We start from the raw sequence: 14650 nt of genomic DNA, 5'->3' as shown, positions 1-14650 counted from the left end.
TAATAAGATGGCCACTAATGTACACTATAAATATTGGAAGCAGTCTTATATAATATATAAATGAGACGATGGTGACAGTAATGTTAGCTTGACCTGCCAAATAGACCACAAGAGGTTGAAGTCGGAAAATACTGAACCTGTTATAGTTATAAACCTGGGATCCAATATACAGAATGAAAATACACATTCATTCTGCACTAAAAGTAGCCCCTCATCTATGTTGGCCAATGCCTACAAGTTGGTGTCCACCAATGGTACTTGGGTGGAGTGCTGGTGTACAAAACCCGCTTTTTTTTTTTGCAACTCCACGCACCCAGTAGGTAGTCCATCATTGTTCAGGGAATAGATGACCTAAACAGTTGATCAACCAAGGCAATACCTACTTTTGAGACAGCAGGAGACAGGCTTGGGTGAGAACACTTCATACTCAAAGAAAAATGACAACAGAAACATGCTGTACTGGCTAGTATCAGGAATTCCCAATTATGAATTCACTGGTAAAATTCTACAGATCCATATTACGGTATATCACCCTTCTTTGTCACTAGACCAGGCCCTGGAGAGTCCTTAAGAAACAGAAGCTGGTGCAAGGCATACAGCCACATTAGTCTGTTCTACCACTCAAAATTTACTGATCGTCGATCTCAACCATTCTTTCCTTACATCTCAACTCGAGTAAGAGGTCAAAAGTTTATTTATCTCAGCTGCAAGCATACTTGCAAAATATTGAGTAAACACATTTCGTCATCTCAGTTTTTTGACATGGTTCCAAATCTTGAGACTATGCTCTATCGCATCCTATCTGACACTCTTTGGGCTTAGGAAATAGGCTCAGCATCTGCCCTGTTATGTCCCCACACATTAATTTATGGAGTAAGAGTTATATAACATAGAAACAGGCATTATGAAATACCCGTAGAGAGTAAGGCCGTATATTTTGGGTATATACCTCAAGAATGGTTGAAAAGAGATAAATATTTAATGAAAGTACTGCTGGTGGCTGGTAAAAAGACCCTTACCAGGAAATGGTTATCTCAGGAGAGCCTAGCTTTAAATGTATGGATGGAAATTACCATGGACATTTACAAAATGGAAAAGATAACAGCATCTGTTAACCATAAGTTGGAACAATTTTATTCATACTAAAAAATGGTTTAACTACATAACACCTCATAGGCCTGATTTTATTCTCACAAGTCAGTGAATATGTTGTAAAAAGATCACTCCCTGCTCTGTACATAGTTTTCTTCTTTCGATGGTTCTTTCTTTCCTCTCCTTTCTATAAGTGTATACCTCAGATAAATATTATGTGGAGATTTGTGACAAATATGATTCTATGATATATATGCAGAGTATCTGAAATACGTCTTATGGAAATGTTTGATGATGAAATTCAATAAAAAATAAATTCAAAAAAAATAAATTACAAATAAAAGAAACAGGCATTATGGTCCACAACTTCCATTTTGGTGTTTTGCCCCACTCTGCCGAATCCTACACAGGTCCATAGCCTTCATTTTCTTGTCTATTCAAGTGCCCATAAGAGTTTTTAGTCTCTTGTACAAAGTGTTTGTATCCAATTTCTTTACCTCCTCTGCCAGAGAGTTCAGGTGGTCAACCATTTTAATTCCAATCCCCATTGCTATTCCAACATATCAGTCCATGGCCTCCTTTACTGCCACTCTCAGGCTGGATCTCATATTCCATCTCGATAGCTTCCAATCTAATGACACAAACATCAATTTTACCAACTTCTAGTATTTTTTCCCTTTCCCTCCACTTCAGTTCCCCACTCTGGCCCCCCTCTTACCTCTTCTCTTCTCCTCACTTGCCTGTCATGGATGGGAGGTGTATGGAGGGATATGGTCCATGTGCAGATCAGTGGAACTAGGCAGAAAATGGTTCGGCACAGCCAAGAAGGGCCAAAAGGCCTGATTCTGTGCTGCAGTTTTTCTGTGGTTTCTATCTCCCCTTGGTGCCCCTCTTCCTTCCCTTTCTCTCATAGTACACTCTCTTCTCCTATTAGATTCCTTCTCCAGCCTTTCACCTTCTTCACCCAAGGCCTCAATGCTTCTTTCTTTATTTTATTAATTGAGACCAGCACCGAACAGGCCTTTCAAGCTGCATGGCCTCGCAATCCCCCAGTTTAATCCTAGCCCAATCAGGGGACAATCTACAATGACCAATTAACCTACCAACCGGTGCACCCAGAGGAGACACACATGGTCACAGGGAGAATGTACAAGTTCCTTACAGGCAGCGACAGGAATTGACCCTGGGTTCCTCATACTGTAAAGCATTGTATTAACCACTATGCTACCGTGCTGCCTCCTCTCCCAACCACCTGGCTTCACTTATCACCTTCCAGCTTGTACACTTTCCCCTCCCCTCTGCTGCTCATTCTGCTTTCTTCCCCCTTCCTTTCCAGTCCTACAGAAGGGTCTCAGCCCGAAATGCCGACTGTTTGTTCATTTCTGTAGATGCTGCATGGCCTGCTGAGTTCCTGCAGTGTTTTGTGTGTATCAGAATCAGACTTAACAATACTGACGTACGTTGTGAAATTCGTTAACTTAGTGGCAACAGTACGATGTAATACATGATAAATATAGAAAAATATAAATAAATCAGTAACAGTGTGTATATGTATGTGTATGTATAAGTGTGTGATAGCCACACATATACACATACATACACACAGCACCTATAAAAAGTATTCACTCACCTTGGAAGGTTTTCATGTTGTATTGTTTTACAATATTGAATCACAGTGGATTTAATTTGGCTCTTTTTGACACTGATCAACAGAAAAAAATTCTTTCATGTCAAAGTAAAAACAGATCTCTACAAAGTGATCTAAATTAATTACAAATACAAAACACAAAATAATAGATTGCATAAGAATTCACCTTCCCCCCCCCACCCCCAAGTCAGTATTCAGTAGATGCACCTTCGGCAGCAATTATAGCAGAGTCTGTGTGGATGGGTCTCTTGCTGCTTTGCACATCTGGGCAGTGCAATTTCCCCCCACTCTTCTTTGCAAAACTGCACAAGCTCTGTCACATTGTCACAAGTCCGAGACCCTTCGTCAGAACTCGGCCCGAAACGTTGACTGTACCTCTTGCTATAGATGCTGCCTGGCCTGCTGCATTCACCAGCATTTATTATGTGTGTTGCTTGAATTTCCAGCATCTGATATTTCCTCGTGTTTGTGTTTTTAAATTCACAAATTCTCAATTGGATTGAGGTATGGACTCTGACCTGGTAACTCCAAGACAATAACTTTGTGGTTTTTAAGTCATTCTTGTGTAGCTTTGGCTTTATTCTTGGAGTCATTGTCTTGCTGGAAAACAAATCTTCTCCCAAGTTGCAATTCTCTTGCAGACTGCATCTGATTTTCCTACCTCTATTTTGCTGCAGTCATTTTATCTTCTACCTTCACAAGCCTTCCAGGGCCTGCTGCAGTGAACCATCCCCACAGCATGATGCAGCCACCACCATGCTTCACGGTAGGGATGGTGTGTTTTTGATGATGTGCGGTGTTTGGCAGGCTTATGCCAAACATAGTGTTCAGTCTGATAGCCAAAAACCTCAATTTTGGTTTCATCAGACCATAGAACCTTCTTCCAGATGACTTCAGAGTCTCCCACAGGCCTTCTGGTAAACTCCAGCCAAGATTTCATGTGAGTTTTTTTCAACAGTGGCTTCTCTTTGCCTCTCTCCTATAAAGCTGTGACTGGTGAAGCACCCGGGCAACAGTTGTTGCATGCGCAGTCTCTCCCATGTCCTCCCTCGCTAGTCCCCTTCTTGCACAGTCATTCAGTTTTTGAGGACGGGCTGCTCTAGGCAGATTTATAGCTGTGCCATATTCTTTCCATTTCTTGATGATTGACTTAACTGTACTACAAGAGATATTCAGTGATTTGGAACTTCTGTATCCATCTCCCGACTTTTGCTTTTCAATAACTTTTTCATAGCATTGCTTGGAGTGTTCTTTTCTCTTTGTGGTATAGTTTTTGCCAGGCTGCTGACTGACCAGCAGTTGGACCTTCTGGATGCAGGTGTATTTTTACTACAGTCAATTGAAACAGACAGTTCTGCACACAGGTCTCCAAAAACAGACCTCCATTTAATTAACTATGTGACTTATAAAACCATTTGGCTGATTTGGTGTGTCACCACGCGCCCCCCCCCCCCCGACAGATGCTGCTCAACTTGCTGAGATCGCCATCAGTTGTTTTGCTCTAAGCTGAATAATAGCCTGCAGGATCATTTCACAGGATGCAAAGGGGATGACAACAAGTAACAACAAGCATCAAATACCTCTTCACAAGAAACCTGCAGATGAAGAAGGTGTCATTCATCTCATTTTTGTTCATGTCCAAGGTCTAAACTCCACATTTTCCCTTTGCATCTAATTAGTTTTATCCCCCAATTTTTTGTCCATAAATACTTTCCATTATCCCATTGTGTGGAAAAAGTTGCTAGTATCAGTCCTTCAATTTCAATGGGTGAGTCCCTTAATTTAAGGTGGTATTCTAATTAAACATTTGTGATAAATGTTTGAGTTGAATGAACTTGGGGTTGAGTGAACTCGGCCTTTTCTCTTTGGAGCGACGGAGGACTAGAGGTGACCTGATAGAGGTGTATAAGATGATGAGAGACATTGATTGTGTGGTTAGTCAGAGGCTTTTTCCCAGGGCTGAAATGGCTCACACAAGAGGGCACAGTTCTAAGGTGTTCGGAAGCAGGTACAGGGGAGATGTCAGGGGTAAGTTTTTTACGCAGAAGGTGGTGAGGGCGTGGAATGGGCTGCCATCGACAGTGGTGGAGGCAGATATGATGGGGTCTTTTAAGAGACTCCTGGATAGGTACGTGGAGCCTAAAAAAATAGAGGGCTATGGGTAACCCTCGGTAATTTCTAAAGTAAGTACTTGTTCGGCACAGCATCGTAGGCCAAAGGGCCTGTATTGTGTTGTAGGGTTTCTATAAACAAAAGAGATTCTGCAGATTCTGGAAATCCAAAGCATCACACACACACACAGTGCTGGAGGAACTCAGCAAGTTAGGCAACGTCTATGGAAGTGAATAAACAGTCAATGTTTCAGGCTGAGACCTTTCTTCAGGACTGGAAAGGAAGGGGAATGATGCCAGAATAAAGAGGTGGGGGGAGGATAGGTCATAGAATCAGTTTGGAGTTGTGGCCGGTGTAGTTATCCACACTGGTTCAGGAGCCTGATGGTTGTAGGGCAATAACTGTTCCCGAATTTGGTGGTGAGAGACCCACATTTTCTATACTTCCTGTCTGATGGTAGTAACAAGAAGAGAACATGCCCGGATGGTGTGGGTCTTTGATGGATGCTGCTACTTTTGGCAGCTCTCCGTGTAGAGGTTTTCGATGTTTTTTGGGGGGGGGGCCTTCCCTGTGATGGACTTCCTGTAGTCATTTACATTCTTGGGTTTCCATACCATGCCATGATGCTCTTCATTGTGTGTCTTTAGAAGTTTGTCAAAGATAAATTATGTTGTATCTCCTTTCCTTACCTAAATTGTAAATTTTTGTCTTAAGTTTTCTTCTTTAATTAATTGCAAGTAGTCAAGGAAGTAGTTCAGGTTTTAGTTTTTTAAGTTTTACTAAAACTTTTTTAAAAATTTACAATTGAAGTAAAGGATAGATTTCAAAGTCTAGAAATAGAATCTGTTGAAGATGATAGCAATCATGTAGAAATGAAATTTAACTCTCTAAAGGATGCCTTGGTAGAATCAGCAAAGTCAGTGATTCCTGAAAAAGAAAAAAAGCACAAAGAATAAATGGATGACAGATGAAATCAAAAATCTGATGGAAGAAAGGAGACAGAAGAAAGCAAATTCTATAGTATATAAGTCCTTAGATAAAAAGTTAAAAGCTTATGTCAAAAAGCTAAAGAAGAATGGTTAAACCAGGAATGTGAGCAAATAGAAAGAATCCCTATTACTGATCCAAAAAGGTTACATCAACAAATCAAGAATATCACTGGTAAAAAGCTCCTCTGTTCTTCAGGTGGATGTTTGAAAGTAAAGGACGGTATCATTATCATGAAAAAAGATGAGATTATGAACAGATGGGCTGAGTATATTCTGGAATTGTTTGAAGACGATCGAGGCGAAAAACCAGAAATTAAGAAAAACATTGAAGGTCCAATTATTTTAAAATCTGAAGTTCGTAATGCGATAAATAAGATGAAGGAAGAAAAGGCAGCAGGTCCTGATGAATTAGTAATAGAACAAATTATTGCCCTTGAAGGTTATGGAATTGAAAAACTTACTGATTTAATCAATGACATTTATGAGACTGGAATAATACCGGAACAGATGAAAAAATTAGTATTTATCACTCTTCCTAAGAAAGCTGGAGCAATAGAATGTGAATTAAATAGGACCATAAGTTTAATGAGTCAAATCACCAAGATACTTCTAAGAATTTTGATGACGAGAGCTAAAAGTAAGATACAAGCTGAAATAGTCAAAGAACAATGTGGTTTTGTGAAAGACAAAGGTACAAGAAACGCAATATTGATGTTAAGGATACTATCAGACCCAGCTATTCAAGTGCAAAAAGGTTTGTTTGTTTTATTGACTACACAAAAGCATTTGGTAAAGTGAAGCACAATGTTATTTGAAATATTACAAGAAACTCTAGATCTAAATTCGAAAGACGTCCGCCTAATCAGAAATCTGTACTGGGAGCAAACTGCCGCTGTAAGAATAGATGGAGAAGTGAGTCAGTTTTCGAAAATAAAGAGAGGCATTAGGCAAGGGTGTATTTTCTCCCCTAATGTGGACAGTGAAACAATATTACAAAAAATAAGAGACATCTTGGGAGTCAAAGTTGGTGGTGAAAACATCAATAATTTCAGATATGCAGATAACACTGTGTTAATTGCAAGTACAGAGGAAGAGCTACAAAACTTAATTGATATAATTGTTGAAGAAAGTGCAAAAATGGGTCTATCTATCAATTGCAAAAAGACAGAATGTATGGTGATATCCAGAAAGAAGGAGAATCCTATCTGCAGGCTGAGAATAATCGGGGAAGACATAAAACAAGTAAAGAACTTTTGCTACTTAGGAAGCTGGGTGACATCAGATGGCAGGTGCGACTTCGACATCAAAAGAAGAATAGAGATGGCAAAAGACACCTTTACGAGAATGAAGAGTATACTGACTAGGCATGACAACCCGCCTCAGAGTACAGAAATGTTATGTTTATCCTGTTATGTTATATGGCTCAGAATGTTGGACAATATTTAGTAACATGAGGAAACGAATTGTTGCAGCAGAGATGAGGTTTTTGAGGAGGATGCAAAGAATATCATGGATGAAACAATTATCTAACGAGCATGTCATGAACAGACCAAACACAAAAAGAGAAATAATGTATGAGATCATGAAAAGGCAACGTAACTTCATTGGACATGTGATTAGGAAAGAGGAGTTAGAATGCACTGTAATTATGGGAAAGACTGAAAGGAAGAAAGCAAGAAGAAGACAAAGACAAATGATGATGGAGACAGCAGCCAGAGAACTGTAAATGAATACCAATTAATTGATCCATTTGACCCGAAACAGGAGTGTGTGGGCCATGGCAGTCAGATCTCAAACTGGGCATGGCACCTGATAATGATGATGATGATATCCTTTCCAGCCTGGAAGTTTGTGTTTTGCTATTTTTCCTCGTACCTCAGAGCACTGACACTGACCATGCTGTGTTGCTTCCTGTTGGATGAGATGTTGGACCAGTATTCCATTCATAAAAACATAGACTGTGTAAACAAATTAATGTAGAAACAGCAGCATTTTTCTGGAGAGGGGAGCTGTCTGTTGCAGTTGGTATAGCAACTGTTTCAGCTGAGTTGGCGGAGCAGACGTTTCCTGCTTTAGCAAGAATTGAGCCAGTCCTGAACCTTATTGCAAGACTGAATACATACTGAATTACTGTCCATTTTAAAGCAATGTCTGGGGTTTGGAATGGTTGGTGGTGGGATAAGGCAATGTGGAGAGCACTAAGAAGTTTTCTTAGCCAATTTTACTGTTTCTCTGTCAATAAACTATTAAATTGTGACTCATTAGCAAAGTTTTAACCATAAAAATCTAGCACAGTAACCACATTTCAAAAATATTTAGCTTCATGCATTGCATCATGACCTTTGAGCTATATTAATGATAATATATACATATCATAAGATAATATTTTCTTGTAAAGACCATAGACCGTAAGATATCGGAGCAGAATTCGGCCATTTGGCACATTGAGTCTGTTCCACTATTTCATCTTGCCTGATCCATTTTCCTCTCAGCCCAGATCTTCTGGCTTAAATATACATAAAGATTTGGCCACAGATTTACTACTCTCTGGCTAAAGAAATTCCTCCTCATCTCCATCCTTGAAGAACACCCCTATATTCTGAGGCTGTCCCCTCTGGTCTTAGACACTCCCACCATAGGAAACATCCTGTCCTCTTCCACTCTATCAAGACCTTTCACCATTCGATAGGTTTCAATTAGGTCACCCCTCAATTCTTCTGAATTCCAGTGAATACAGTCCCAGAGTCGTCAAACGCTCTTCATATGACAAGCTGATTAATCCTGGAATCAGTTTTGTGAACTTCATTTGACCCTCTCCAGTTTCAGCACGTCCTTTCTAAGATAAAGGCCCCAAACTACTCACAATACACCAAGTGAGGCCTCACCAGTTCTTTATAAAGTCTTGCTTTCGTATTCTAGTCCTTTTGAAATGTAAATTGTAAAGTTATACTGATATTAATTCCATTTTCATAACAGAAAATTTATTATTTGTGATGGGAAATCTTTTATTGGTGTCGGTGGTAAACGAGCTACCAATGCCAACCTTACTGACAAGTACAAATCCAAATGCTCTTCAGTGTGGTGATGCCTTCTGCCTCCATTACTCCTTCAGACAGAATTCCTAGCCTCCATATTACCCGTTAGTGAAGTTTTCATCTCTCCTCTAATGCTTTCACCAATTAATTCCATGCCTTGCGATTTACAACTCTGAGAAAAAAAAACAACAGATCTTTGTTCAAACCTCTTACTAGCTCTTCCTTCAGTTAGTCCTGACGAAGGGTCTCGGCCCGAAACGTCGACTGTACCTCTTCCTATAGATGCTGCCTGGCCTGCTGCGTTCACCAGCAACTTTGATGTGTGTTGCTTGAATTTCCAGCATCTGCAGAATTCCTGTTGTTTACAGATCTTTGTTATTTATTTAGTTTATTTGTAATTTTATGCACTTCAGTTGTCTCTCCTCAGCCTCCCCTGTTCTGAAGAAAACTCCACAGGTTATCTGACCTTCCTCATATGTGTAACTTTCAGTCCTGGTGAAACCCCTCTGCCTCCTCTCCAGTGCAATCATATCTGTGGCCACAAGACTATGTACTGTACCTGAGCTGATTGTTTTATATAAAATCTGAGCATAATCTCCCTGTTTTTGTAATCTGTCTCTACTAATAAAGGAAGGCGTCTGGTGTGAATTCTTATGTACTTTATTAATCTGTATTATTACCTTGCGTACCTGTGTATGTACTCTCCAGTGTCTCGTTATACTTTGTCATCAGCGGCATCTGTACTTCCCAGGAGATGATAGTGTGACACTTTTTCTGATGGTTCTTGGGGTTGTAGATTTGGGGTTATTTGCACTTTCTCGAGAGTGACAGTCTCTTTCACCGCGGCTGCAGGTGAAGGCGGTAGGTGCTCTGGGTGATGCGGCTCTGGCTCTGTTGTTAATGCGCATGTTGGTCCTTGCTATCTCAGCTCTTGTGCAAAGGTAGATGCTATTGGAGTGTGTACGTTCCGATGTCTCTTTGTACTTATGCCACCCAATACCCTCTCATATTGTATATTACCCTGTCTTATTCTACACCTTCTGTTTCTGTCTAAGGATTTCCTCCTCACCATCAACTACATGGCTTAATTTTTTCCCTAATCTGCAACCCTCTTTGTTATGCCTCTGACATTTGGGTTTAAACCATTAATATACATTACAAAAACGAAGATCTGTCTCCTGTTGAGCTGGTTATGGCCCTTCCAGTCCCCTAATCAATTGTCAACCCTGTACTTCCTGGTACTGATCTGTATTCAATATGCCTCCATCTCTTGGATTTCATTTGCTTTTGCTGTCTTGACCTATCTGCCACCTTGTCAGAAGTCTTGCTGAAATCTACATGGCATACTTGGAACTCGGTGACCAAAATGTCAGTCAGGTTAGTAAGAGAGGATATTTCCTTAAAATATGCTGATTGCCCTCTGATTAACTTATGCCTTTATAAATGAAGAACCATACTTTCCCAGAAGTGGATTACAAACATTTGCTTGTTGTATGATTTATCCCACATAGAAAGTTAAACAAGCTGTCCACCTCCACATTAGCTTTCAGCCCTTCAGGCCTTCCTTCCGAGTTAACCTGCTCCTCCTTCCGTACTTGTAAAACGTATTTGGATTTTTAGTGATTTTGCCTGCTAGTATTTCTTTCATACTCCTTTGCTTTTCTAAGTCCCACGTGTTCACAACGTCCAATTCCAGTAAGGTGGCTGGGTGCTCAGACACAGCGGTCACTCTGGCTTCAGTCAAAGGTGTATTTGTTCATCCTATAAGTCTCTTTTACAATTACAAGTCACTGCTAGATACTAAAAACATCAACTACTTCAGAATTATCACGTCAGCGAGTTGTTCGATAGCGATGGAGCTGGGTTTATTGTGAACTGTTTTTTGTGTTGTTGCCTGGACCTGCTGTGTACTACTGTGCCAAAATGGTCCACAGTTCAAAAAAAAATGTGGAAGTGGTAGTTTTGGACACTTCTATTGTAATCACAACAATCTGTTGGACATTGGTAGTTAGGGCACTGGTTTGTTGGTGAGACTGATGGCGGGGTAGCTGTGTTGCCTCATTTGTTGCGCAGACGAGGCCCACGTGCCTCGGACTCGGTTGTTGTGGATGCTGGTGAAGGAGATGCCGGAGCTGGTTGTGTACCACTGGATTTCATACTGGTTTGGGGGCTGGCCCCTTCAGTTGATGCTGCCCTCTAGTGTTCGGTCTGTGGAAGACCAGGACCACTCAGGGACTTGGGATATGTTATTTTTCCCTTTGAGACTGTTTTCTGAGATCATAGCCATATGGACTATTTATGCTGTGTGCTGTCTACAACGTGCTGTTGGTAATGTGTTTTGCACCTTGGCCCAGGAGGTATGCTGTTCCGTTTGGCTATATTCATGTATGGTTGAACGATAATTAAGCTTGAAACTTGAACTTGTCTGAAATACACGTTTTTTGTCATATCTTCTTTGTCTTTTGATGCCTCTAGACTCAGCAGTCACACACTATATCTTTGTAGGAAAATGTTAACCTTGAACAACTTCCTTAAATGCCTCCTGGTGCTCTGAGAGTGATTTAACTGCAAAACTATTTTAAGGTAATTCTTACTAAACCACTTCTAATCCAGTAAAACTGCGCTTGCCACAAATTAGAATCTTTGATTCTATCTTGTCTTCATCCATTTCCATATCAATGATAACTTTAATTGAATTATCACCACCACAGTAATGCTCTCATATTGATACGTATTCTATTTCCTAGCAACTTTCGCTAAAGCTGAATGCAGAACTTTCCCTTCTCTTGTTGGATTTGCTAATATCAGCACAGAAGATTCTCTTGTATGTATTTTAGGAACTCTATGCCTTTTTCTATCAACTCTATGTAAGCTAGTTGAAATCGTCCAAGGTTTCAAGAGCACAGTAGTTCAGCAGCTAGTACTATTGCCTCACATCTCCGAGGATCCTGAGCTCAATCCTGGACCCTGAATGTTCTTCCTGTACCGGTGTAGCTTTCAGCTGGCTCCTTCAGATTGCTCCCTCTTTCCAAATACATGTTAGTAGGCTAATTGGCCGTCGCAAATTGGTCCTCAGTGCAAGTATGTAACAATAAGAATCCAAGGAGATTTGATGAGCATGTGAGGGAGTGACTAAGTTTTAAGGCAATAAGGGGAGGTGGAATGGGACTACCCTGCTGGCAGCCACCGTGTGGCTGATGAGCTGAATGGCCTGTATTATAATAAGAAAACAGTAAATGGCTGCCTGTTTTTGCACTTCTCAATTTTACCTACAATTCTGCTTTTCTATCTTCCTTGGACTGTCTTCCTGTTATAGCATGACCACCACCTTTGTACTCTTTACCTCAACCCATACAATTCCATTTGATGCTCCTTCCAAAGTTATCATGTCTTCTTGAAACTGTGATTTAACTAACAATACCAATCTCACCATTTGCCCTAATCCTTAGCACTCCCACTCCCTGATCTTTGAATGTGAAAAGCCTGAACGGCAGGAACAGTATCACTTCCCTTTCAGCTATCTTTTTGACATATCTGTGGAGTTGCTGCAAAATGTCTTTAAGCCCTATCTATGATTGGGTGAGTATGTACGTACGTAGGAGTCACGAGTAGTTTATTTGGTAGCACTCTCACTTCTGTAGCGGTTGAGAATGTTAGTGGAGCGCTGAATTACCCAGGTGGCTGTGGCAGATAGTGAGTGAAGCAACAGGGAGGACATGTCTACCTGACATTGTCTTTGTTAATTTACATCTTGGACATGCATCTGTCTATGACCATGCCAGAGAGAATGAATTGTAGAAGAGGCTCATGAGGGGGGCTTTCATTTATGAGTCCTGGAGTGTGTGTGCGCACACATGTGCATTGGTGTATTGTATATTTCATAGATCTTGAGCAATTGAACTTGTATCAAAGGGATAAAATTTATTCAATATGTTGCTGCCCTGCTGTAACAACTTTGAGATATTTGGCTCTGATTAAAAGATTGTAAAGGATCTCCAGATATGGGCAACTCTTTGAGAATAACCAGTTGTGAGAAAACAATTTTTGCTTTGCACCTATAACTAATCACTTTGTGGTCAACTGAGAAAGGATTAGGTTTATAATTAGTTTAAAAATGAAGTTAATGAATAAGCTTGTTTTCCAAATTTAAACTTAAGAGCAAGCAGCTGCGTGTTTAACATGCAGTCTCAACACAGAAGAACGGGACATCTCTTTTAAGTTTTTATAGTTAATGATCAGTAAGCTGTTTTTAACATTATGAGCTGAGAGGACACTGGAAGAGAGTGTTGCTAAACTTTGTGTTGTGTTCTGATTTGGGGCCAGTTTATAATGTTACTTTGCTTTATGGATTGAAGGAGAGGATAGTGCTGTCATAGAATTTGGCCGAATGTGTTTTGGCTGGTGGTTTTGCAATGCACATCAGTATTTCCTTCAGCATGGAATAACTATTAAATGTCTTTGATTTCAGGTCCGTCTGGCTAACCCTGAAACTTTCCCAAATAGCCTCTGAGAATGTCAAGTCTGGTTGAGCTGAGGAAAGGGAGTTTTTTTAAGGTATTGTAATCTTGTTACAGTGTTTTTAACAGAAGTAATTTATAAACCTCTTCAACGTGTATCCTTGCTTTTTGTGCTAGTTTGTTTTTTTTCCTTTCCTTATTTCTTCAGCCAAACCCCTACCGTCCTGCCTGTTGCTTTTTTATTTTGGTCTGGGTGGACAGGGTAAGTGGGGGGAGGATGCAGTAGAGCAGTTCAGTCCAGTCAGTGCTTTACCATCAGTGGACATGCCAGGAAGCATGCTTGAGAGATGAGGAAATGATCCCACCCTGGCTGTATTTCCTTTTTTCCTGCAGACGTACTGCTGAGACAGTCAAAAGCTCAGCTGCAAATGTTAGTAGTTTAACTAGGGACAGAGTGGGTGAGAGGACAAGTACAAGCTGATCACAATCCATCAAATGGACTCGTAGAAGGTAAGGCATGTTCAGCAAGCCTAGATGAACTTCATCAGCATGCTAGATATAGATGTTATTTATAATTGGCTGCCAATTTGACAACTTTTGATTAAAGGCTGTCAACAAAAATAACTCTGGATATGATTAGAATCAACTTTTTTTATATAGAGGCTAGGATATAGAAGGAGAATTCTGTAGGATGTAACTGGTACTTAGGCATCAGCTTTTCACCATGACGTCAGTGAAGGAACGGTGACATGTACATGTTGTCTGCTGCTCAGTGCACTACGTTAGGTGGCATGATAAAAGTGTAGATTGGAGCAGAAAATTGTTCTGATAGATCACAAAGTAAACGCATGTGCAAAACTGCATCAGCTGGAGTTTGTTTGTAGAAGTGCAAGGATATCAGACCCAAGATAAAGGGGCTAGATTAATTTTCTGAATTTCTGTTCATACTCCATATCTAATTTCCCTTTTGTTGAGTTTCCTTTGGTGTTACAAGAAGTTATTAACTATGTCAATGGAAGTAGTTCTTCACGAGAGTATTATAAACCACAGATTAACACCAGACCGCTGTGAGGTACCAGGAGATATAGGTGGTTAATTTTAAGCAGCTCTTTGGAAGCAAAGTGGCGAGGTACTATGTCTAGAGAGGCACTTTCTGAGCTTTGCTGGGAGACAGGGGATCTGAAGGCCACCAGTGAAATACAGCAATGAGTAGACACACTTGATCCAGATTAGATCCAGCAATTGAGCTGTTCCTTAACAGAGAGTGACAGAGAGAGGGATGGACTGGGTGTTTAGAAGAAATGGCATGACCATTCA

At 40.4% G+C, this 14650-nt stretch overlaps 1 protein-coding gene across 8 annotated transcripts in view; it reads left to right on the top strand.

The window, feature by feature from the left end:
- LOC134350696 (ras and Rab interactor 2-like) overlaps positions 1–14650 on the top strand; it is a 175872-nt gene that overhangs the window by 100160 nt on the left and 61062 nt on the right. For 5 of the 8 annotated variants that reach the window (XM_063056260.1, XM_063056252.1, XM_063056254.1 and 2 more), the window contains one exon: positions 13345–13430. Coding sequence is in view for 4 of the 8 variants with exons in the window: in XM_063056252.1 (XP_062912322.1) it covers positions 13389–13430 (42 nt within the window). In the remaining 4 variants the exon portion in view is untranslated. Of the gene's footprint in view, positions 1–13344; positions 13431–13499; positions 13844–14650 lie in introns of those variants that run through there. The other 3 variants (XM_063056257.1, XM_063056258.1, XM_063056259.1) reach the window with 2 other exon arrangements.

Source organism: Mobula hypostoma, chromosome 8, assembly GCF_963921235.1.
Source record: "Mobula hypostoma chromosome 8, sMobHyp1.1, whole genome shotgun sequence".
Taxonomy (NCBI): domain Eukaryota; kingdom Metazoa; phylum Chordata; class Chondrichthyes; order Myliobatiformes; family Myliobatidae; genus Mobula; species Mobula hypostoma.
The sequence above is the reverse complement of the archived record's forward strand: the minus strand, read 5'-3'. Positions and strand labels throughout refer to the sequence as shown.